Below are 24,513 nucleotides of genomic sequence, written 5' to 3' on the forward strand. Positions count from 1 at the left end.
GTGTGCTCAAAGGCACAACACATAGAATAGATCACAAATGCATGAAAGCATAAAATGAAATAAAATGTTTATTGAATAATGAAGAGCTTTTCCCAAAAACTTAAAGAATACAAAGGGGGTTAACCCCTATTTATAATACAAAAAGAGAGGAGACCTTGGAGGGGCTCCATATACACGTTCGAGCCCCTCCAACAGTCACGATTGTGATCGTTGGAGGGGCCCAACGTCTATATGGTGGGCCCCCCAATGGCTCAAAAAGAAAAAGAAAAGAAAAAGGAAAAAAATAAAAGGAAAAAATTACAAAAATATTCCAAAGGGAATATGCGTAAAATAGGAAATGACAGTTTTACCCTTATAGGGTTTTACAAGAAATATATATATATATATATATATATATATATATATATATATATATATATATAAATAGATACATAGACATATATATATATATATAATATATATGTATATGTATCTCTCTCTCTCTCTATATATATATGTATATAGAATACATTTTAAAACTTAATACAAAAAACAAAAAATATAAACGGATAAATTTACAAAAGAGCCCCTACTAGGCAATCCCTATTACAAATAGTAAATGACCAAAATACCCTGATGGGTATTTCATATTACATGCATAATATATATATATATATATATATATATATATATATATATATATATATATATGTATGTTAACAGTTCACTGTCCAAAACCCAACTTCAAACACCTTCAATACTTACCAGTCGTCCGACTATGTTGACGTTCTTATATGTTGAGGGCTTGATGGAAAGAAAAGGGTCGATCTTCATAAACCTTCTCTGATATCATCTTGCAGTCTGATGGTATTCCAACTTCCTCATATCATCATTGTGGCCTCTCTGAACCACCAAGATGTCCTTATGAGGTAAAAAATAGAGAAGAAACAAAATAGGAAGATAGAGAGAAGAAGAGTCGAAGGAGAGAGAGAGGGTATTAGGGCAGCAAAAAAAAGTATTTCTCATTAATTCTTTGCGGACCTTATACACATTTTTACAAAGAATAAGTGTGACCAAAATGCCCTTATCAACAAAAGTAATGTCATAACTATACAAAAGTTAAGAAGAGGACAACTATGCCATTTAGAAAGTAAATAATCTCTTCAACATTAATAGTTGCTACAATCGTTTGTATGTGCAAATGACATAGCAACCTCCAAATTTTTTTAGTTTTTATATATTTTTTGGTCCAAATAACCCATGAATATGATCTACATGTTTTTGTTGGGAATCTGACCTATGTACAGGTTTTTCCAGGAATTCAAAAATCAATGGTTGTAAATGCACTGATTTTTTCAGACTCTAAAAAACATGTTTTTTCATCGAAAAAACATGATCCGAGGGTGGTTTCTCACTAATTCAAGCATGCTGAATACATCTACGAGGTTAGATTGAGTCTAAAGGTGGCATCTCTAGTTGGCTTTACGGACTTTTGCTTCTTTGTTACCATATTATTGAAAAATGAGAGCTTAACCTGATTTAGACATTGGCAATGTAATGCCCCCAAAATTTTAACCTTCATTATTTTTCCAATATTGAAATTTTGAGACTAATTTTTTTATGATAAGTATATGTAATAACCGCAAAAATTTATGCAGCATAACGAAATTATCTATATATATATATTTAGTTAATTAACGTGAATTGGATCTGGGATCCGTTAGCGGATCCAAAAGAAAAATATGGGCATAGTTGAGTATTTTAGTAATACTATGTAAATAAATATCTAGTAATAATAGATTTTTTTTTTCCACTATTGGACCCTAGTGGATCCAACCCCTGGATCCACTGTGGTTCACGCTACCCGGATCCACTGTGGTTCACGCTACCCGGATCCACATAGAAATAGGATCCAGCATCGCGGGTCGAGGGTCGGACCCGGACCCGACCCACTCCCTGTAATAAACTTTTATTACAGGGAGGGATAAAGAGGGGGGGGGGGGCGATAGGAGGGCCGCCCGATGAAATTGAAGAGGGAGGAAACCCTCTTCCCCGATAAGCCGCAGAACCCTAACATTTTTTTTTGAGAATGGGGGAGGGGGGAAGCCGAAGCCGCCGGGCTTCCTTCCTTTTTGGAAGGTCACCTACCTACAAAGGGGGACCCCGAACCCTTTCTTCTCCTTCTTTCGCTGTCCCATTCTCTCTCTCACTCTCTTCTACCTCTCTAAACTTCGAATCACCCTCCGATCTCGGGCTGCAGCTCGAGGCCTTGCAGTGAAGAGCCAACCTCGCCGGTGGTGGTGCTGTCCAGGCCGATCGACCCCCCTCTCGTGGATGCCGCAACACCCTCGCCGGATAACGGTAGGATTTCTGTGATTGTTTTTTTCAGGTTCATCATGGGTTTTGGTGGGGTGCGGGTTGTCTAAAACCAAAACCGAATGATTTAAATGGGGGTGCGTATAATAAAGAGAGAGGGAATGCGAATGGGATAAATTTTTGGCTTAGTTCTGTCATGGGATTCTCGAATCCCTAAACAGTTGTATCTGTTCCTTGTTATTCAAGGGGATCCCCCAATTTGGGGGTTGGCTGTCGACCCCAAACCGAAATCCCCAAATCTGCGATTTGGGGGTTTCAGATTATTATGGAAAAAAAAATATATAAAAATAAAGAGGGGACTGTCCGTGTTTCACAGTTTCGTAAAAAGATGACTTTAGAGGTAGCAGTGGATAAACCCAAATTTGGAGGGGTTTTCTTCCAGGCTTGTGATGACGCATGCTGATTTTTTTATAAGTAATGTTGTAATACAAATTAGGCTTATGAAAAATCTTGTTAACAGATCATATCTTTCTTATTCTGAAACATATATCACGCTTGTGTTGATTTACGTTGGCCGATTGCATCCGTTCCAATCTATAACCCATTGAGTCATGACTCCACTTGTTCAGTTTTAATGTGGGAGTGGGACTCAGCCGGGTCAAGTGACTTACAGGTTTTGTTAACTTCTATTTTATATTCAATATAGTAAAAATATACTATATATATTACAAAAATATATACATTTCATAATTTCATAACATTTAGTGATATAACTAGAATTGAAGTACAAAAGCTAAGAAGTACGGAACTTAGATTCATCATATTTATGAGTCAATGCAAACATCACAATAAACTAATAAAGTACTGTCATCATAAACTAATGAAACACTACTATGTACAAATCTCAAATTCCAAAATCAACTAATGTGAAAGGAGACCGTAGTTCTGGCCGATTGGTACAGCTGTTGCTTTGTGATTATAAGTTTTCCATGTTAATTCTGACCACCCACTTGATATTCTCATTATTGCTCAATGTTGATGGTTTAGTCTGTAAAGCTACGCTGAACTATCATAGTTTATGATTAGCCGAGATTGAATGTTTTATCCTGTAAAGCTATGCTGAACCATCATAGTTTATGATTGTCCGATGTTGATTACTTTATTCTGTAAAGTTATGCTGAACTTAGCATAGTTTATAATCAGCCGATGTTGATTAAATTATTCTGTAAACCTATGTTAAACATAACATAATTTATGTTGACAGATGCTAATAGTTTCATCCTGTAAAATATAGCATGTTTATGCTGGCCGATTGACACTATTTTATTATATAAACCCTAACTTGTCTAGGTAAATTCCTGTTAGCCTATTTTTCTCTATGTATTATGCTGGGAGATATGGCATGCTTATGATAACTCATGTTAACTATTAAAGATACTGGTAGTTACCATGTTTGTGGGAAATTTTTATTTCAATATTGAGACCCTACATGATAAAAAAACTATGCTGAGCATACATAGAAGCTGTTACATATTAGATGTTGATTCAACACATAACCTGGTGCACGCTGCAATCTTTAGACATGTGCCTTGCCTAATGGGTAAGACAGATTGGACTACCCGATACGGGTATTTGGGCTATTAGCCTGTGTGTTATGGAAAAAAAATGATGAAAACTTAATCATAGAGTTTGTGCGACCGACTGGTTTAAAGGTACCGGGGTCGTGGTACTTTACAATTTAAAGGTACCCAAGCATTTAGAATAATGATCGTAATACTGATAAGAAACTTAAATTAAATGGTTTAGGGAAACCTTGCCCAAGGGGCGATACGGGTTAAGTACCTAATGAAGGTACGTGGTTTGATTCAAGTATATTGGTAAGGAAATTAAATAATAACTTTTGTGCTTGACTGGTTTAAAGGCACCGAAGCACTTTGGGTGGGTTATGCAATTAAAATGACAAATGACTGGGACTGTTCTATGCACCTGGGTAAAATGACTAAGGTTGAGAATCCTACTACTATGATAGTAGAAAGAAGTTGGAAAAATGCCCCATACTTCGGGAAAATAACTAAATGAAAAGATTAACCCACTCAGATTCGGGCTTACCTTGGAGAGGGTAAGTGGTACAAAACTCTGAGGACATGTGTTTGGTTTCGAGCGTAAAGCGACTCGTTGGTCCCAGTCCTCAGAGTCGGGGGACCCGGACTACCAAATGTGTCCTAGGCGGTAGTTCTATGTTCTTCTGCAGAAGTTAGGGATGCATCCTGTTTTGGTTTTGGCCTTTGGGAGTTTCTCTCGGTCACTCGCCGCTTCCTTGGGATTTTCAGTCACAGTTAGAATGTTCGACTTAATAAAACAACTTTGAATAATATACCCCCGAACGTTCTTTTCTGTGATGGTTGCCTTGGCCCGTGTGTACCCGCGGGATAAGAAAAGATAAACATCAACTAGAACAGTTAGGTATCACTGTGTTAGAGTCATTAAAGAGACAATTGCATACTCTTTCATCATGCATTATGTTCGGTGCTTATGATGAAACGACATCCTAAACTGTGTATATATTAGTTAATTGAATTCATATTATGGATGTTATTCGTGTTAGTGTAAGTTCTGCTTTAATTGCTTAATACCTTGCTTAATTGTTGTAGTTGTATAAAATGCTTTTTGTGCTTAAGTATAACTGTTACATAATCTACCTTTCTATTCAGATATATGTCTATTATTGCTATTGCATCGAATTCCTTATGTGTTTATGTTTAGACTGAAATTCAAACACGACACCCACATCACACCTGACACATGATCTACTTGCAAGAATAATTGCAGTTTTCCTACTTAGACGTGGTAGTCTAATTCCTATAACTTTTATCATTTTCAGGCACAGAGTAGTCCATGAGCGAAGCGGGATGAGGCGCTGACCAGGACTGGATCTATTTGTTCCCTGGCGGTCCTAATTGCTTTTTGATTGCAATTTTTGTTTTAAGACTGATGATGTGATAAACTCTGTTTGGACTCTATTATTATTGGAATACAAATAAATGGTGAGGTTGCTTTTACCTTCCTGTATCGTTCTGAAATGCTTAATCCTAGAATCATTTGTTGGTTTCATAAAAAAAAAAAAATCCTGAAAAATCTGGGTTAAAATTTTGGGGCGTTACAGTATAAGTCAAATCTTATAATGCGAAAATGGTTTTTTCAAACAGTTAAGACTTTGGGCGGGGTCACACAAGAGATAAAAATTAAATCAAGACGTACATGATATACACATTTCAAACCCCATACTATATAAGACTGAAATATGAAGAGTTTTAATTCTATTTCAAATAAGAGTAGACAACGATTCAATCTCTACATGATCAAGTACTTAAAACAAAAAGATCATGTCTACTAAGATCGTAAGGTAAGAGCGAACCCTCGAGGATGCAGCTCGACCAATCTTTCACTTCAACTACTCATCATATTTTACCTGCATTACATGTCTCCCATAAAACGGGGTCAGACTTGCTAAAGCCTGATAGGGCAACAAATCCCAAACTTGAAGAAAACGTATCAGGCATTCAAAAGTAAAGACATCACGTATTATTCATCAATCATCAAGTAATAGACAAGGGGATAACGTCCTATAAGTCATCCATTTAAGCATTCAAACATAAGGCATTTAAAAGCATCCCATCATTTAATATTTCATTCAACCTTAACTCACTTCATAAATCATAATCCATATGCATTTAAGACATACAAGTCATCTTACAAATATATATATATATATATATATATATATATATATATATATATATATATATATATATATATATATATAACATTCAGGTCATTGCATCATTTTCATATGCATTTATAATTTTTATAAACAATAGGTCAAATCATATTTTGATCATTCTAATGTGAAACACACATATACTTTCTAAGTAAATCAGTTAGATATTCATGATACACATCAATCATGATACATAGGTGTGATATATTCAAATCAGACAATCATTGTAAATCCTGTGAAAAAAAAAACGTGTCGGACACGTGTCGGACACGTGCCTTGCACGTATCAGACACGTGTCAAAGTCGGTCCGTTGTGTTGGACCCAGATCCGAGCTGGACCCGAGCCTGAACTCGGACCCGACTTCTCGATCGTTCGAGAAGCCTGTGACTTTAAAAAGTCACAGGCGTCTAGGGCGAGGGGCAGAACCCCTCGCCCCTCTTCTCTCCTCTACTCCGCCCCCCTCTTGCTGCCGCCGGCGATCGGAGACGCCGACGAGCAGCTCCGACCGGCGATCCTCCCGACGGTGCGAGCACTCCCCTCTTCGTCCTCGGTGTTGTACCTCAGAGTTTCGGCAACCACCTCTGCAACCACCGACGATCGCCTCACACCAGCGATCCTCCCCTCTTTGTTCCCTGTGTCGCAGGACGCCAACGATCAAGGCCGACATCGACCTCTGAGCAGCTTCGTCCCGCCACCTCTCAGTCCGGCGACATTCGAGCACCACCACCACCTCTTCGCTTCTGCCGCTTCCCCTGGGGCCAACAACGACCAGAGCAGCTGCCGATCGTGCCTCCGAGCTTCGCTCCAGGACTCCCCCTGTCTGCTGTCGACTGCGCCGACCACCGCCCTTGTCCCGGTTGCGGCAGAAGCCGCCGCCGACCTTCGTGTTCTGACGACACCCTATCCCCGGCTTCCCTTCTCTCCTCATCGCCTCCCGTTTCCCTTGGCCGTTGACCTGCTGCTGCCGCCTCTGGCCACCTGATGTCTGCTGCTGTCGGCGGTCGGCAACAGCATTGTCGCTGCTCCCTCTGAGCCTTTTCGGCAACCTCAACCGCCGGCGACTCCCCTGTTGCTACCGTCTTCGGAGGTAAACCCTCCCTTCTTCTTTGCTTCTTTTCTTCTCTGTGAGGGGTCGATCGACAGGGGGGCTGTGCCCCTGTCATCGCCTCTCATCGGCAGGGGGGTTCCACCTCCCTGTCGCTTTTTGTTGTTTTTGGCAGGGGTTCTGCCCCCTTCCTCCTGAATCCTCTGTTAGGGGGCTCTGCCCCCCTACCCCACCCCTTTTGGTTCTTGTTTGGTGGTGGTGGACCAGAGCCACCATCGTGGGTGGCTCTGGGTCCACCAGGAGGGGAGGGGTGCCGAGCACCCCTCCTCATTGTCCCCTCCTTGCCACCTGGCATGCTGGTGGGTCGGCAGGGACCGAGTCCCTGCCACCACCTTGGGCTTTCGGGGTGTGTCGTCAGGGACCGATCGAGCCCTGTCACCTCCCTTCTTTTTTTGTCCCGAGAGGGGGCTGAGCTCCCCCCTGCCCTCTGTTGCTCCTCGGCAGGGTGTTCTATCCCCCTGCCTTCTGCGTTTTGCTGGCAGGGGGCGAAGCCCCCCTCCTTTCCTGTTTTCGAGCAGGGGCTTGCCCCCTGCATCTCGGTGTTTGTTTTCCGGCAAGGGGCTTTGCCCCCTTGCCTTGTTCTTGCTGCCGGCAGGGGCCTGTTTGCGTTCCTAGCAGGGCGGTGCCCTTGTCCGTGATTGTGTTCTGACAGAGGTTGTTCACCTTGCCTTGTTGTGGCAGGTGTGGCAGGGAGCCTATGCTCCCTCCCCTGCCTTTCTTTGTCTTGGCAGACAGTGTAACGCCCCAAAATTTCGAACCTTATAATTTCTTTGAAATAGTTGGGAAATTCTTTTTCTTTACAGAGTTTATTTTTAAAATCAGCGGAAACGATTTCTTTTAAAATAAAGAGGACAAGTTTGACAACCTTGGGCACGTTAGCGAGAAAACAAAGATTTACCATGGACGATCTGCAATAATACTTAGGAAACCATTTCTTCTATTTAAAGAGAGTATCAAGTTTGTACAAAATTTGGGGTTTCTCAAGGGAAAACCGTATCAAAAACCAAAATGTCCAGGAGAAGAACTACGAGCAGAAACAGTGGATCCTTAAATCATCTCGCAGTTACGCCATCGCCTGATGCACCTAATCGTCACCTGTACCCATCAAATGGGTTAGTTTTGCGAAAAACTAGCAGGAGAGTACAAAGACAGAAAGAACTAAATTAGGCATAGATAATTTATGCAGCAGGTATTAACGAGCAAACTAAGCAGATAGACTGGAGGAATAAGCTAAGTATAACAAACTGAAAAGGGTGTGCATTCTCAATTTAGTTATTACTTGATAACCGACCATGCGAGTACATACATGACACGTGAGTCGAAACAGTCGAGTCCAAGCCGAGTGTTCATTATGTTAAGTATTTTAATATACCTCGGTTGTCTGACTGAATCCTATTCCTATGGAGACGACCGATGGTCGAGAGAGTAAGTCCCCAAGGCCTGATAGGGATGCATCCAACTTCTGCAGAAGTGTTAGACTAACTTATGTAGCCCCTATCCTCCTAACCTCCGATGACTGGGGAAAAACGGGTCTTTTGCCCTTCTTGAAAGCCATAAATGGACTGTCTATCGGAGTTGGTACCCTTCGTCCTCTCTCTTGACGAAGCCAGGTTGAATTGAGCGCGACGGGGTTTCTTAGCCGTTGCCTCATTCTTCATGCTCTGGTCTATTAGACCGAAACGAGCATCTTGCCTATGAAGGCGATCCCACTCTTATATGTGTTTTCAACAACCTGCACTAAGCATTAATCGAGGTCATAAGACTCTCTCATCCAATCGTCGTAGTACTAACATCTCTCGCATGTTTAAGAAGTACACTTACGAGAAAAGGGATACAGGTCCTTAATAGGAGCCTCGGGAGTGTGTTTCGCAAAGATATAATGTTTTTAAAAAAACTATTTTAACATATCAAATCTTTCGAAACCACACACAACTTGCCAACATAAGGCATCTGATTTTCTCGAATCTGATATCTGATGACGCAGTGTCTGGGTGCTATGTAAGTCACGACACTGGTTTTGGTAATGGGCTTCACAAATGAACCCATCACCTAAGAACTTGATCTTGCCCCTAGATCAAGGGTTCTCCCAAAACATATCGGGTAGAAAGAGGAATATGTATTCCTCCCGAGTACACTGAGTCTATGGCAAGGCAAAAACAAAAGACAATAATGCGAAAAAAAGAAGTGCCTGGGCGCGAAGCGCGACGGCAAACAGGAACTGCGAAAGCAAGGGACAAGGATCGCGAAACCGCGTCCTTGAATTAAAAGACAGTAAGTAGTAACTATGAAAACAAAAGCCTGGGCGCAAAGCGCGACAACAACAAAAACAGAAAGTGCGTAAGCAAAGGATAAGGACCGCGAAACCGCGTCCTTGAATTAAAAGACAATAAGCAGTAAATACGAAAGTAAAAGCCTGGGCGCAAAGCGCGACGGCAAACTGAAATGCGAAAGCAAAGGACAAGGATCGCGAAACCGCGTCCTTGATTTAAAAGTGTACTTATATACATATAAGTATATAAATATATCATTAAGTCCTTTCGATCATCAATTATTTAAGCTTGATTTAATTATTTAAGTCCTTGTGCAACTTCTCCTACCTTGGAGTATTGCGAGAATGAAGTCGTCTACGAACGTAAGTGATCGTCGGTTTAGTTCGCGGGGCGCGAACGGGCTCCATTGCGTAACACTGCAAAAATACGTAGTTTAGCATGTATAAAATGAATATAGGTAGGGAGAAAGCTCGGTTTCTCCGCAACTCAATGCACGAGTCATCGACCCCTACCATTACGAAAGAGAACGGGGTAGGGTCCAATGACCCATGCCATTAAAAGGAGATGGGTGCAGGGGCCATCGGACCCTGCCGGATATCTAAAGGAGGGCAGGGGCCATCGGCCCCTGCCGTGATAATAGTAAGAGGGGCAGGGGCCTTTGGCCCCTGCTAAGTCTTCAAAAGGAGGGGGCAAGGGCCTTCAAGGCCCTTGCTGGGTTTTTAAAAGGAGGGCCAGGAGCTGTCGGCTCCTGCCAGCCTTCTTAAAGAAAGGGGCATGGGCCGAAGGCCCCTGCCAAGGGAATGCATAGGGGGAGAAAAGCTCGCCAGAAAAAGAGACAAGGGCCTTTGGCCCCTGTCGGTTAAAAGAGGGGCAGGGGCCAAATGGCCCCTGCTTGGTTTCCGAGGGGTGGGGTAGGAGCCTTCGGCTCCTGCCTCCTCTCTTAAGAAGAAGGGTAGGGGCCATCGGCCCCTACGTGGAAAGGGAAGGGCAGGGGCCATGGCCCCTGCCAGAAAATTAAAAGGGCAGGGGGCGGCCCCCTGCCTGCTAAGAAGAGGAAAGCAAGGGGGGCGGAGCCCCCTTGCTTGTCGAAAAAGAGGAAGGCAAGGGGGCGGAGCCCCTTGCCTGTCGAGATAAGAGGAAGGCAAGGGGGCAGAGCCCCTTGCCTGTCGAGAAAAGGAGGAGGAAGGCTCGATAGGGGCCGCCGGCCACTTGCCGGCCTTCCGACGAATCAGGGGGAGGAAAAAGGGGGAAAAAGAGGGGGGGAAAAGAGGGGGCTACCTGGGCTACCGTGAAGGGGGGGGGGGGGGGGGTTTGCCGGAGAGGGTGGCGCCGTGAAGGGGGTTGGCCGACGTCGGCAAAGAGAGAGAGAGAGATAGAGTCGGGGGAAGAGAGATCAGAGGGGAGAGAGACGAGAGATGAGAGAGAGAGTCGGGGGTCGGGGGAGGCTCGTAGGCCCTCCCCTCTCCCCTCTCGTCTTTTAATAGGGAAGGGGCGCACATAGGGCCCGCCCCCTGTGTCGCCGGAGAAGCCCCCTGACGTGGGCTGCCAGTCCCCTCGAAAAGGGTTTTCGAGGGGCTGGCCCGGGTTGGATCCGGGTCGGGTCTGGACCCGACCCGGGTCCGATCTTTTTTTTAATTTTTTTTTTCAGGGAGCTTCTGCTCCTTGCCTTTGTTGTTGTTGCCAGGCAGGGCTGAGGCCCCTGCCTCTGGCACCCGTCCGCAGGATGCAGAATTTCTGCATCTGCCTCCTACAGGCAGGAGGCCTCGCTGTGTTTGCTTCTCGTTTCTAGTATGACATATACTAACATTCTAAGCTCTCCACGTTGAACAGTGGATCTAGCTCGCCCTCTGTGGCTCGAGCTCTTGTTTGCCTACGCTGCATGCGTACGAGGACCCGCAACCCCTTAAGGTAGGGGATTCTTGCGTGAAAGGACAATGACCTGATAAATGCTAAAATAAGAAAGATAACTAAAAGAGGACGATATATGTATACGTATAATATATATACGTATGTCTTTACCTTCAAGGACGCGGTTTCACGATCCTTGTCCTCTTTACTTTTTCACACTTTCCTTTTTGTCGCTGCCGCGCTATATGTGCCTAGGCTTTCCATTTCTGTCTTTACATTCCATGTCTTTTAACTCAAGGACGCGGTTTCGCGATCCTTGTCCTCTTTACTTTCTCGCACTTTACTTTCCTGCTGCCCCGAGCTTCGCGCCCTGGCATTTACTTGCTTATGTCTGCTTTGTTCTTCAGGATGCAAACCCTGGTCCTCCTTTACGTTCTTGCACTTTACTTCCTGCATTTACTTGTTGCACCGCGCTTTATGCTCCATGGCCTTGCTTCTGCTTTACTTTTCGTACTTTACTTTCTTGTGCTGTCGTGCTTGCTCCTGCACTTACCTTTTGTATGTGTTTGTCTTTACCTTGTTGCCGCACTTCGTGCATATGCTTTGCTCGTGTATGTATTTTGGTCTCTGTCATATGCTTCTTTACTTGCTTACGCTTATCGTTATCGAGGTGCAACCCTATACCTCGCGAGTCGTCCTTTACACTTGCGTAGTCAGTATAGGATCTCATACCTCACGAGTTGCTTACGTAGTTGCCTGCTTGTGCGTTACGATGATCGAGGTATGATCTCATACCTAGTGCGCAACTCTAGCGTTCTACTCTCGCGGTGCAGCTTTGCCCATCGAGTCTTGTCCCTCAATTTGCCATTATATTAGTATGTGCACGGGTTTGTCCCTTGTCAGCTTGCACTCCCTGAGTGCAGCTTCGAGTGTATAGTGTATATCGTTTCACTTGTCTTACAAGTCACGAGATACACTTATGCACTTCGGTTCTCCAAAGATGATGGTCTTAGGTGCGATCCTATTTTCAAGAATGTATAGCTTGTATAGCAGAGATAGCGATCGGATCTCCCAAATCGATGTATTTGGGATATGTGTGTTACAACCTTAGTTCACCTATCTGATACGACTCAGATAGCCTTGTTTAGAAGCCCTTGCATGAGTAGGGCGGGGATCCTAGTGAGGTACTTGCGCCATCGCTAGATCAGCGTTGCATCACTTATGATGCAAGACCTAGTTTCTAGGCTTTCTGGTTCAACCAAGAATGTAGCGCCTTCCTTCCTCCGTGAAGGTATTGTTGGATCTCTTACGAGGGATCCATGTTCCTCCTCTTATAATTGTATCCTTAGTCATGTACGATATTTTTGGACTACGAAGAGCAGGACGAAAGGTCTATAGTAACCTCTAAGCGTGTATTGACACATTAAGCTAATCCTGTTATGTTGATTTCGCGTAATAGGCAAATTGCTTGCGATTGTCTAAAGGACCCGAGCACGATCAGTTGGAACTGGAATGAGTTCACTGTGGACTTCTGTAAAGCAGTAGTATTGGGATTTCCTGCGAGAGATCCATACCCCTCTCATCGTGGTTGTACCTTTGAACAGGTACATTGCGTACTACGATGACTAGGATGAGAGGTCTATGTCTGCCTCGAACATACAATGGCATGTGTTTGAGATCACAAGAGTGATGTTTCTACCCTCACTATGAATTGACCCCCTTTTATCGTAGTTGTACATTTGAATAAGTACAATGCGTACTGCGGTGAGTAGGATGAGAAGTGTGTGATTGCCTCGAACGCGCAGTGACGCGTATAACTCACCTAAATAATAATCATGCGCCTTCACAGGCAAGATGGTCGATTGGGTTGAAAGACCAAAGCATGTAGAATGAGACAACTTTTAAGAAACCCTCCGTCGTGCTCATTCGGGATGGTTCATCAAGAGAGAGGATGGATGGTACAAAACTCCGATGGACAGTCATTAATGGCAATCTTGGGCAAAGATCCGACCTTCCCCAGTCATCGGAGGTTAGGGGAAATCCTTCAGGCCACTTCTGCAGAAGTTCGGATGCGCATCCATTGGGCCTTTGTTTTGGCCTTTGGGGATTTACTCTCTTGGTCACAGACCGTCCCCTTAGGAAGCAGACTCAGTCAGTCATTCGGGGTATAATAAAATACATAGCATAATGGACCCCTGAAACGATCTCGGCTGTTTCTACGTTTTGCCTTGTGCGTACCCACAACGGCCTGCTCAGTAATGAGACAAGATATAACTTATACACATGATCATGGGATATGCATGATGTGACGTGCATTGCTTGCTTGCTTGTTATCTCGGTAGTTCGGTATGCTACTCGTTGAGCTAGGTACGCCTGTCGAGGCATTACCCTTGTTGGTTAAACTGTTTGCGCAGTTCTGCTAAGGAATGACTAGCTTCTCATACTAGTCAATTACTTATACTAGTAGCGTTATGCTAGTTATCACCTTTTGTGATATAGCTGCTACCGCATGATTGCTTATCATAGCTACTGTCCGATAGACAAAACCATATAATGGTACTTGTATGTATTACGAGTATTGTTATGAATACTTGTCTTATGCAATTGCTTTGCTTGACTGGTGGATATAGTTAGTTACTCTTCACCTATTATATCTGTGAGATTGCTATAGTTGTTTGTTTAGCACTCTGATCCTTCCGGCTCTTGTGTGTACCTGTTTGCTTTACCAGAGCTTTGCTCAATTCACAGTATATTTGGTTAGATCTGCTAGTCTTGCTTGTTCCTGCTTGGCGTTTATGCTACTTATTGCAGCTTTTGTTCTTTCTTGTCCTTTGCACCCCTACTAGTCTGTTGTGAGACTGACCCATTTCATGGGCAAGTGGTGAACAGGATATACAGCTTGCGAAGGCACGATGACGCGATGCATTCAAGACAATGCCCTTTCCTGACGTTGCTCTCTTAGGGATACTTTTGATAGATGTGGTATGAAGTTTCTTGAAAGCATCTCTTCTGATTTAAACTCTGGATTTTCTAAAACTGTATTACCAAAACGTGGTTCTTCTTTTCATTTCAATAAAATATATACTTGAACTGCAAATCAGTTTGTAAGGGAGAATCTGCTTTTGGTTGTAATGCGCCCAAGGTCTAGGGACTTGCTGTTTTGAACTTGATCTTCCGCTGAACTTCTGTTTTAAACTCTGATAAATGATTGATTTCAATGCTTTCAACCTTTTTCATAAAAGGTTTCAAGTCCACGATTTTGGGGCGTTACAATCATAATGCAATCATTTGCAACAAAACTATATAGGCATGATGTGTTATTCACCTAATAAGTCATCCTAGTCACTTGTTGGCGTGATTTATCATTCACCTATATACTAACATAAGCGTCTCAATTATAACCTCTTATCAAGATCTAAAATCGACAAAAGGTCTGATTCTCATATCTAAGTTCATAATATAATTATGCTATAACAGAAAAGCCAAATCTATAAATTCATAACTGACGATTTCAACCAACTCTCAAGATCATCACAATTCATCATAGCATTTTGTTTAATCATAACAAAGATTTACAAGATCCATGCTAGATCACCTGGTCTGGGAAATGTACAACCTCACAAAGAGTTACCGCCCTAAATAGATGGCCTGCTTGGTCTTGGACAATGCACTTTCTCATAAAGATATACCATCTTCGCGGGCTACCTGCTCTTGGATAATGCACTTCTTCACAGAGACTTACCACTCTAGCTAGATCACCTGATCTGATGATGCACATCCTCATAGAGAATCTCTCTGAAATAGTTCTTTAACAAGTACTTTATCCAGTGAATATTATTAGCATACATGCATCAATACACTTGATCGCTTACTGGGTTCAGGGATACCAACACGGGCACAAGCATGTATATAATCATTTGGCATATTACAAGATTTTAGGTTACCACTTCGGGGCGCCAACACATATCAATTCAATCGACCGAACACAAGGTCGTGAGCCACTATCCGAGCTTGAACATTCAATTAATCTAAAAAAGATCTATGCATATCATATTTCATGCATCATATCAGATAACATACCATATGTCACAGCTTATATCATGACATTTCAATCATATCATCACATGCATGATATCGCTAACAGGTTTCAAAAACCATAGTTCACTATTGAACTTATACATTTATCGCATGCATTCATAATTTCACATCATGTGACATTTTAACAAAGTTGCCAAACTAGGAAGCGGAAGCGGGAAACGATATGGGAAGCGGAAGCGAGAAGCAAGGCATTTTAAAATTTATACGAAGTGGGAAGCGAAGTTTCAATTTAAAAGCGAAATATGGATAAAAAATGAAGCAATATGGAATCAAACAATAAACAAATAAAAACTAAAATAAAATTGATCATTCTTATATTTCATGATTTTTCTGTAAAAGAGTTAAATTTTTGTTAAAATCTAACAATGATGGTTATCAATTTAAAGAAAATACATGGAAAGTGAGTGAAAGCGTGAGAGAAAATACATGAAAAAGATGAAAAGAAACATGAGAAAAGTATATAGTATGCATAGACCATGTGTATGAGAAGCATAGAAGAAGCGTGGGGGAATCGAGCTTCCCATGAAGTTTCAGAAGCGAGGATTATCGCGCTTCCGAAGCGAGCTTCCCATCTACCTAAGAAGCTTCTGGTAACTCTGCATTTTAATCCTATAATGCAGAAGCATATCATCATACGCATCATAACATCGCAACAAGTAACAATATATTTCATAAATTGAACCTCGAAGCATGCGTAAATAAGACTTGTAATTTTGTGAATGTGTACGTAAACATGCACAATTCATAATATGAAGCAACTAAACCTCAACATACGTAACTCTTACGTATTTCAAGTTATGTACACATGATTCAAGCTAAGTCACACAAACTCGGCTTGAAGGTCGACGCACCCGCGTCAACACGCCCCGACACGGGTGCGACTTCGGACACGGGGCAAACACGGTCAACAAGGAGTCAAACTCGGTCAATGCATCGGGGCCGAGTCCATCCACATTTTGGACTCGGTCAACATTGATCGAGTCTATATTCGTTCATTTTTAAAAATTAATTTAGACTCGGGTCAGGTCCGGATCTGACCCAGATCCAAAACAATCGAGTGGTCGGGGCCCAACCCTTAAGAGGGGCAGGGGGAGGAGAATACCTCTGAATTCATTTTACAAAACTCTAGGGTTAGGTCCTCTCTCATCCGAGCTCTGGCAGACCACCGATGACCCTCTGCCACCGACCCTCGATCCTCTCTTTTCTCTCCCGTTTCCCGGCCACCCGACGCTCCACTCTCCCTCTCGCTCATCGTATTCCGACAGTCGCCGCCAACACCCCCCCTGCGCCATCTCCCAACGTCGGTGGCTCCCCTTTTTCTGGCCACCTCTCAGGTAATATCTCTCTTTCTCCCTCGTTGTCTTCTTCTTCTTCTCCCTGTTTACGCAGAGGAGGGGCTGAGCCCTTCCCTGCCATCCCGTTTTCGCAGGGGTGGGGTCGAGCCCCTCCCCGGTGCCCCATTTTCGTAGGGGAGAGACTGAGCCCCTCCTTGTTGCTCTGTTTCCATAGGGGAGGGGTCGAGCCCCTCTGCCTCCCCGTTCCTTCTGTACGCAGGGGAGGGGCCGCGACCTCTCCTTTGTGTCTCTTCCCCCTCCCCTCTTCGTCCTCTCCTTCATTGCAGTCAGGCAGGGCTTGCCGGCCCTCCTTATTGCAGGATAGGTAGGGGCTCGATCCCCTCTTTCTTGCACCCTTCGCTCGTAGAGGAGGGGCTCAGCCCCTCCCTATGCCTCTTATTCCGCAGAGGAGGGGCTCGACCCCTCCTCGTGTTCGGTAAGGGGCTTTGCCTCCCCTTGCTGCTCGTTTGCCCAACACGGCAAGGGCATCGCTCCTGCCACACGTGGGTCTTCTGCATGGGCGATGCCCTCTGCCGATTGGGGTTTTTCAGCAGGGGCGATGCCCCTACCCTTGCGCACCCTTAGGTAGGCAGGGGCCTCGCCCCTGCCTCTTCTCCCTATCACAGGCATGCAGGGCAAGGCCCTGCCTCCTTGCATCTCATCCGATAGGGGCTTCGCCCCTGCTGCTCAATTTTTCCAGCATTGGCAGGTGTAGGGGTGGCACAACCTGACACGACCCGCCAACCCGGTTCTTAGGCGGGTTCGGGTTTGGAAAAAATGAACCCGTTTATTAAACGGGTCGACTCGCCTAACCCGTTTATTAAACGGGTTAGGTTCGTGTTAGGAGTATGCCAACCCGCCAACCCGACTTACCCGTTTAATAAACGGGTTAGGCGGGTGGGTCAACCCGCCAACCCGACCTGAGAACCCGTTTACCCGACCCAACCCATTTATTAAATGGGTTGGCGGGTCGTGTCGGGTTACCCGTTTATTAAACGGGCCGGGTTCGTGTTTGCCACAGCCGACCCGTTTAATAAACGGGTTGGGTTCGGGTTCGGGTATGCTGACCCGCCAACCCGTCAGGTCGTCCCGCCAACCCGACACAATTGCCACCCCTAGGCAGGTGCGATGCCCCTGCTAGTCGCTCTCTCTCCTGTAGCGCAGGCAGGTGCAAAGGGCCCCTGCCCCTTCTTACTTTTTTGATTTTGTGTTTAGTTTTCAGTTTCACTTTTCTTTTCAGTTTTCACTTTTTAGATATAATGGCGAGTTCTAGTGACATTGTCAATATAGTTGGTTCAAGTTCTAACCTTGAATTAGAAGTTTCTCAACCACTTTGGAGGCTTGTGACAAAAGGGATAAAAGCTAGTGGTGGTGGTGGTGGGAATGTGCAGTTTCATTGTAATCTATGTAAGACTGTTTTCACGGGTTCTTATACGCGTGTGAAAGCACATCTTTTGCATATTCGTGGTCAAGGAATTAGAGCATGTTCTGGGGTTGACAAAGACTTGTTAAAGCAATTAAAGAAATAACAAGAGGAAGCTGAAAAGAAGAAAATTGCAGAGATGAGAAGTGATTCGATTAATCTGCCTTTTCCTATTGCTAGTGATGTACAAGAAGAACTTTTGAAGAAAAGAAAGATGGAAGACAATAAAACAATACAAGCGTCATTCAAAAACATGGCAAGAGCAGAAATTGATAAAATGATTGGTCGATTCTTTTACTCAAACTCAAGTTCTTTTAATGTAGCTAGAAGTCCATACTGAAAAGATATGATTACATCTTTGGCTAATTGTAATTTGAGTGATAATGTGCTTCCTAGTTCAGAAAAACTAAGAACAGTCGTTCTTGCAGAGAAAAAAAATAGAATTGAAGACTTGTTAGAGACCAAAAAATTTGCATGGAAACGACATGGAGTGTCTATTGTTTCTGATGGGTGGACTGATATACAAAGGCGGCCACTGATAAACTTCATTGCTTACTTAATGGACCAATCTTTTTGAAGACTATTGACACATCTAGGGAGTATAAAGATGCTGAATATTTAAAGAGATTATTTGTCGAAGTGATAAAAGAAGCGGGTGAAAAAAGTATGGTGCAAATCATTACTGACAATGCTCTAGTTTGCAGTCGTGTAGGAATGAATTTGGCAAGTGAAGATACATATTTACATATTTTTTGGACTCGTGCAACACACAGTTTAAATTTGGCACTTAAGAGTGTATACAATCCATCAAAAGATGATGCACATGCACGTGAAATGTGTTTATGGATTGAGGAAATAGAGCATGATGTTCGAAATATTAGAAATTTTGTTGTAAACCATCATCATGCCCTTTCTATACTTAATAGGCATTTTGATCTCAAGTTACTGAAAGTTGTTGAAACTCGTTTTGCTTTTCTCATTGATATAATAAAAAGAATTAAGCAACTCAAGAATGCATTGATGATGATGGTGGCTGATCAAGATTGAGATTTTTATCGTACTAAAGATGATGTTAAGGCTCAAGCTATCAAAAAATACATATGTGATGATTTTTGGTGGAATAAAATTACATATTTTGTTGAATTTATAGAGCCTATTTGAGAAATGTTGAGAGAAGTTAACAGAGATGTACCCATGCTTCATAGAATTTATGAAATATAACACAATATGATTAAAAAAGTTCAAAGTATCATTTTTAAACATGAGAAGTAAGATGTTGCACTTGATGATTCAGAATTTTACAATCATGTACATTCAGTTTTAGTAAGAAGATGAGATAAAAGCAATACACCTTTGCTTTGCATGACACATTCTCTCAATCCAAAATATTATGAAAAACAATGGTTGACAGTAGGTGTTGGTCGTGTTTCACCAAATGAAGATCCTGAGATATCAGGGAATAAAATGATATGTTTGGGAAAACTTTTTAATGATCCTCACATGTTTAAGGTTGTAAATAGTGAGCTTGGAAAGTTCTCTACTTGGAAATTTGATTCTTTAGCAGCACTCATGGCAAAGGACGAGGAAGATCCCTTTAATTGATGGGAAACATATGGATCAGAGACACCAAATCTGCAACGTCTTGTAATGAAGTTGTTATCCCAACCTGCTACATCATCATGTTGTAAAAGAAATTGGAGTACATATGCTCAAATTCACAACATTAAAAGAAACAAACTCACTAGTAAAAGAGCAGATGATTTGGTTTATGTTCACTCTAATCTACGATTAAATTTTCACTGCACCAAAGATGAGTATAGGTATTTTTTTCTTTCTTTTGTATTCAAAGTTCGTATTTAAATATTTGTATTCAAAGTTTGAAGTTAGATACTAAGTTAGTCATTTTTTGATGCAGTTGTGGACTATCCAAGTATTGGGATGTAAATCCAGAAGATTTTGACTTGGAGGGAGAACATGATTTGCATACTCTCAACATGGACTACCTCGATCCTGTTCTTCCCTCTAATTCTGACGATGGGGCAGATTTATGATAAGTTTGTTGTTTATCATACTCACATGCTTCTTTATGTGTTATTGTGTTATATTTTGGAAGTTGTGTTGTTAAGAATTACTTTTTTATTTTTGCTTTAAAATTTACAATCTTATTATTAATTTATTGTTATATATATATATATATATATATATATATATATTAAAAAATTATATATATAAACCGTGGGCACACAAGCACATACATATATTGGCTCTCCAGTGCTAGGTATTGATGATCTTTTTAGTTATGTGTCTGTTTTATATAGGTTATAGAAATCATAACTACATTGCTTAAATGATGTTCTTTTTCTACCTAAAAAATCCAAGCTTGTAAGGTAAGGTGCGAATACTCATCTCGTCCATTTCTGCATTTTTTATCCATCTTATGGTGGTCATGTCAAAGTTTCTCTTCTAAAAAGAAAAAAAACACTTGAGGTGTATTAGTATGATAATGATTTTTTTAGGCTTTGATGTTGTTAAAGGTTTATAAGCAGATTCAATCATTAGATCTGCTCAATTGAGTAATAAAATACCTGCTATTTTCATTAGTCTGGGTCTATCATATTTATGTCACATATCTAGAAGCTATAGCTTCTTCTACATGGTGCCTCCTCTTTTCTGTGTTTTATGTATTGTCAAGCTACTTTTGTTACATTTCTTCTTGTGTCCCATTTAACTCCCTTCTGTTTTTTCTCATGAGAGGTGCATTAAATTGGATTGGGTAACCAATAATGTCTGAAAAGTCAATAGTCTTCTATCAGAGGAGTTCTGGGGCAGTCTTTGTTTATGCCACAAGTTTGAAGTTAATAGTTTAGTCCTTTCACTTTTAAAAGAGATCAATTCTTCAATGAAAATTTAGTAGTCTGACTTGCCTGCTGTTTTCCTTTTCAGCCAATCTCTCAAAACAAACGTTACATTGTAAGAAGTGGAAAACCTCAACTGGTAATTCACTTGCACTTGGTTAGGTGTGAAGATATTTGCTGTATTTTTTGTTATTTTACATGCTTTAGTTTTCATAGAGGTTTCTCAATGTCTGATATAGTTGATTTTCATTTAATAAATCTGTGCAACAGGTTCCATCGAACCCTTTGGCACTGATTCAGAGCAAGCTCCTTTCTTCAAAGTCAAAGGTTTGGCAGGCTCCTTGTTGATCATTTTAAACCTCAACTGTGTATTAAATTCTTAAGAAATGTATTTTCGATCCATTATTGGTCTGTACATGTGAACATGTTTTAATTTAATGGCACTAGAAACTTGTCGGGTGCTTTTTAAAATTTATTGGTCCAAGCTATCACATGTTCTAATGAAGTCTATCACTTTCCAGATATGTTTAATTCCAGCCATTACATTTAACCAACCAACAAGCATGATTATATGCCTTCATATAGTCTTTGTCGTTTTTGTTGATGAATATCCTAAATGACAATAGATGTGATGCCCAGAAATCTAAAACACGAAACTTTACCGAAAATTTTGAAAATTTTTCTTTTTGAAAATTGACAGCAAAAAACGATTTAATGTTGAGTCTGGTTTTGATAATTTCGAGCAAGCCACAGGGGTGAAGTAACACAAAGCGTTTATCATAGTATAACCACAATATTATTTACATCATTTTTGACAAAATGTACGACAAAATGTATAGAAAGTTTAAAACTTGGGAACACAAAATATTATGAACCAAAAAGTCCCGAGCTGAGTTCTAGATCCTCCGGAGAGTGCAATCCTCGATGCTTCTCTTGCCCCGTTTCATTCACTAACCTGTACCTGAACAAAAACCCATTAAGGACTTTAACTTTTTATGAAAAGTTTGAAAGCTTTGTAATCATTAATTTAGCAGAGTTTTTAAATAGTAATTCACAATGAACCTTAGGTGCATTACAACACAAACATTTTTTCACAAACAGATTTGAAGTTCCATACATTTAAGAATTCAAATAGATTATAAAAATACAATTTTTATTAGTTTAAGACTTGTACAAATGAAAGATTTTCAAGAAAAACCTTTATGCAAATTTACCGAAATATCCTAAGGAGCGAAATGTCAAGAAAAGAGTCTCATCTTGATCTCATCAAACCATCATGTCATCGCAGTCCCTACAGATCCAATTATCACCTATGCCCGTAAAATGGGTTAGTTTCATGAAAAACTGGTAGGTATACAAGTGAGATAATATGAAACTGAAATAAATAATTATAACAAGTAATGATTTATGCCTAGCATGATTAATTGACTTATTCCGATAAATAAGCTACCTCTAGCATGAGCAATAGACTATGCAAATGAATAAGTATTTCTAACATGAATACTTGAGTATGCAAACAAATAAAGGTTCTCAATGTGAGCAATTAATTATAGAATCAAGTGAGCTATCAACTATGACAAGGTAAGAGTTCATTCATCACAAGACACACGATTTCACGACAAACAATTAAATTAATCATAAGGTGCAAACAATTGCACAACAAACAGTTCATTTAATCACGAGATATAAATAACTTATAAGACAAGCAGTTACATTAGTCCTAGTTATAGACAGTTCGTAGATTACGATTTATAACCAGTTACATTAGTCATAAGAGACTCGAGCCAACAAGTGTTGTGAACATGATATTTATTATTTCGATATTAGCTGGTCTTGCAGGTATGCACAAGGCACGATACGTAGAAGCAACTGAGACTAATCCAGGGGTTTATTATGCCATGTATTTTAGATATTGCGGGTAGCTAGCTGGGTTCGCTCTTAAGGGTAGGACCAATGACCAAGAGAGAAAATCCCCAAAGGCATTCGTGGCCTATGAATGCATTCAACTTCTGCCGAAGTACCTGAAGCTACTTTTTATAGCCAATTTCCCCTAACTTCGATGACTGGGAAAACCAAGTCTTTTGCCCGAAATAGCCATTAATGACTTGTCTATCGGAGTTTTTGTACCATCCATCCTCTCTCTTGATGAAGTCTGCAGGTCTAATGGGTACGTCAGGTGTTACTTAACTGAAGACCCATTCTATATGCTCTGGTCTTTCGACCCACTCGAGCATCTTGCCTATGAAGGCGAAAACCATCACCATTAGGTGATTTAAACATGCCACTGCACATTCGAGGCAACCACACACCTCTCATCCTACTCACTGCAGTACACAATGTACCTATTCAAAAGTACAACCACGATGAGAGATGCCAACTTATTATGAGGGTGAAAACATCACCATTTTGTGGTCTCAAACACGTTCCATTGCACGTTCGAGGTTAACATAGACCTCTCATCTCACTCATCGTAGTACGCAATGTACCTGTCTAAAAGTACGTCTATGAAAATAGGGGCATGGATTTCTCAAAGGAAATCCCCACAACATGGTGTAATCATTCAAGTTCAAATTTGACATACTCTGGTCCTTAAGACCGACCCGAGCTTCTTGCTTGTTAGGAGAACATCAACATTACATGATTACAATAATGTGCCAAAACACATTACTACAGACCTCTCATCCTACTCCTCGTAGTCCAAACATATCGTATATATCTAAAAGTATGGATATGAAGAGAGGGGCATGAATTTTTCAAAAGAAAACCCAACAACATATACTCGCAAAGGAAGTGATGCAACAAATATCTAGTTTGACAAGAAAAGACCCAACAAAAAGGTTTCACAAAAGAAGTGACAAGACAACCCAACAAAGTCTCACAATGGAAATGATGCAGCAAATATCTAGTGATGGTGCAGGTTCCTCAGTAGAACCCTTGCCCAACCCATGCCCATGCCTCTAAACAGGGTTATTCGAGTTGTATCGGAACCGCAAACAGAAGTAGCAAAAACCCTATTCCCAAATGCATCGATTTGGGAGACTTGGCTATTATTTCGCAATAAAAAAGACTCTAAAACTTTACTTTGCAAAACTGCTTATTTGGAAAGCTAGACTCACGAAAAGAAATCCTTTTTAAGGATTTTAGTGCTCAGGCACAAACCCGTATCTTTTGAAAAAGAGCATACTTGGAATGTGCTAAACCAAATGCCTTACTTTGGATCATGATTTTTGTCTTTCAAACTAATCATGACACTGGGCAACTTGCATGAAGCAAGATCTCCACGGATCTCTCATTCGTTTATCGCAGTATCCATATGCTACACATACCTCGCGATACTAGTTTCGATAAACGAGATAAGGGTTTTTCAAAGAAATCACCCCAAAGCTCAAGTTCGTGTCCATAATCGAAAAATATCCGAGTTGCATTGGATACACGAACCGAAATTGTAAAACACTTCTCCCAAATACATTGATTTGGGAGATCCAACCGCTATCTTGCAAAAGACTT

General features: G+C 41.5%; 1 protein-coding gene across 3 annotated transcripts in view; it reads left to right on the forward strand.

Moving 5' to 3' along the window:
• The window catches only part of HEMG2 (Flavin containing amine oxidoreductase family), a 183,774-nt gene that overhangs the window by 10,780 nt on the left and 148,481 nt on the right, over positions 1–24,513 (forward strand). For all 3 annotated transcript variants that reach the window (XM_089999521.1, XM_089999520.1, XM_089999518.1), the window contains exons 5-6: positions 21,095–21,145; positions 21,277–21,333. In XM_089999521.1, the coding sequence (XP_089855647.1) occupies positions 21,095–21,145; positions 21,277–21,333 (108 nt within the window). The remainder of the gene's footprint in view (positions 1–21,094; positions 21,146–21,276; positions 21,334–24,513) is intronic.

The sequence above is a fragment of the Nuphar pumila genome, chromosome 3, assembly GCF_984573655.1.
Source record: "Nuphar pumila chromosome 3, dmNupPumi1.hap1.1, whole genome shotgun sequence".
Taxonomy (NCBI): Eukaryota; Viridiplantae; Streptophyta; class Magnoliopsida; order Nymphaeales; family Nymphaeaceae; genus Nuphar; species Nuphar pumila.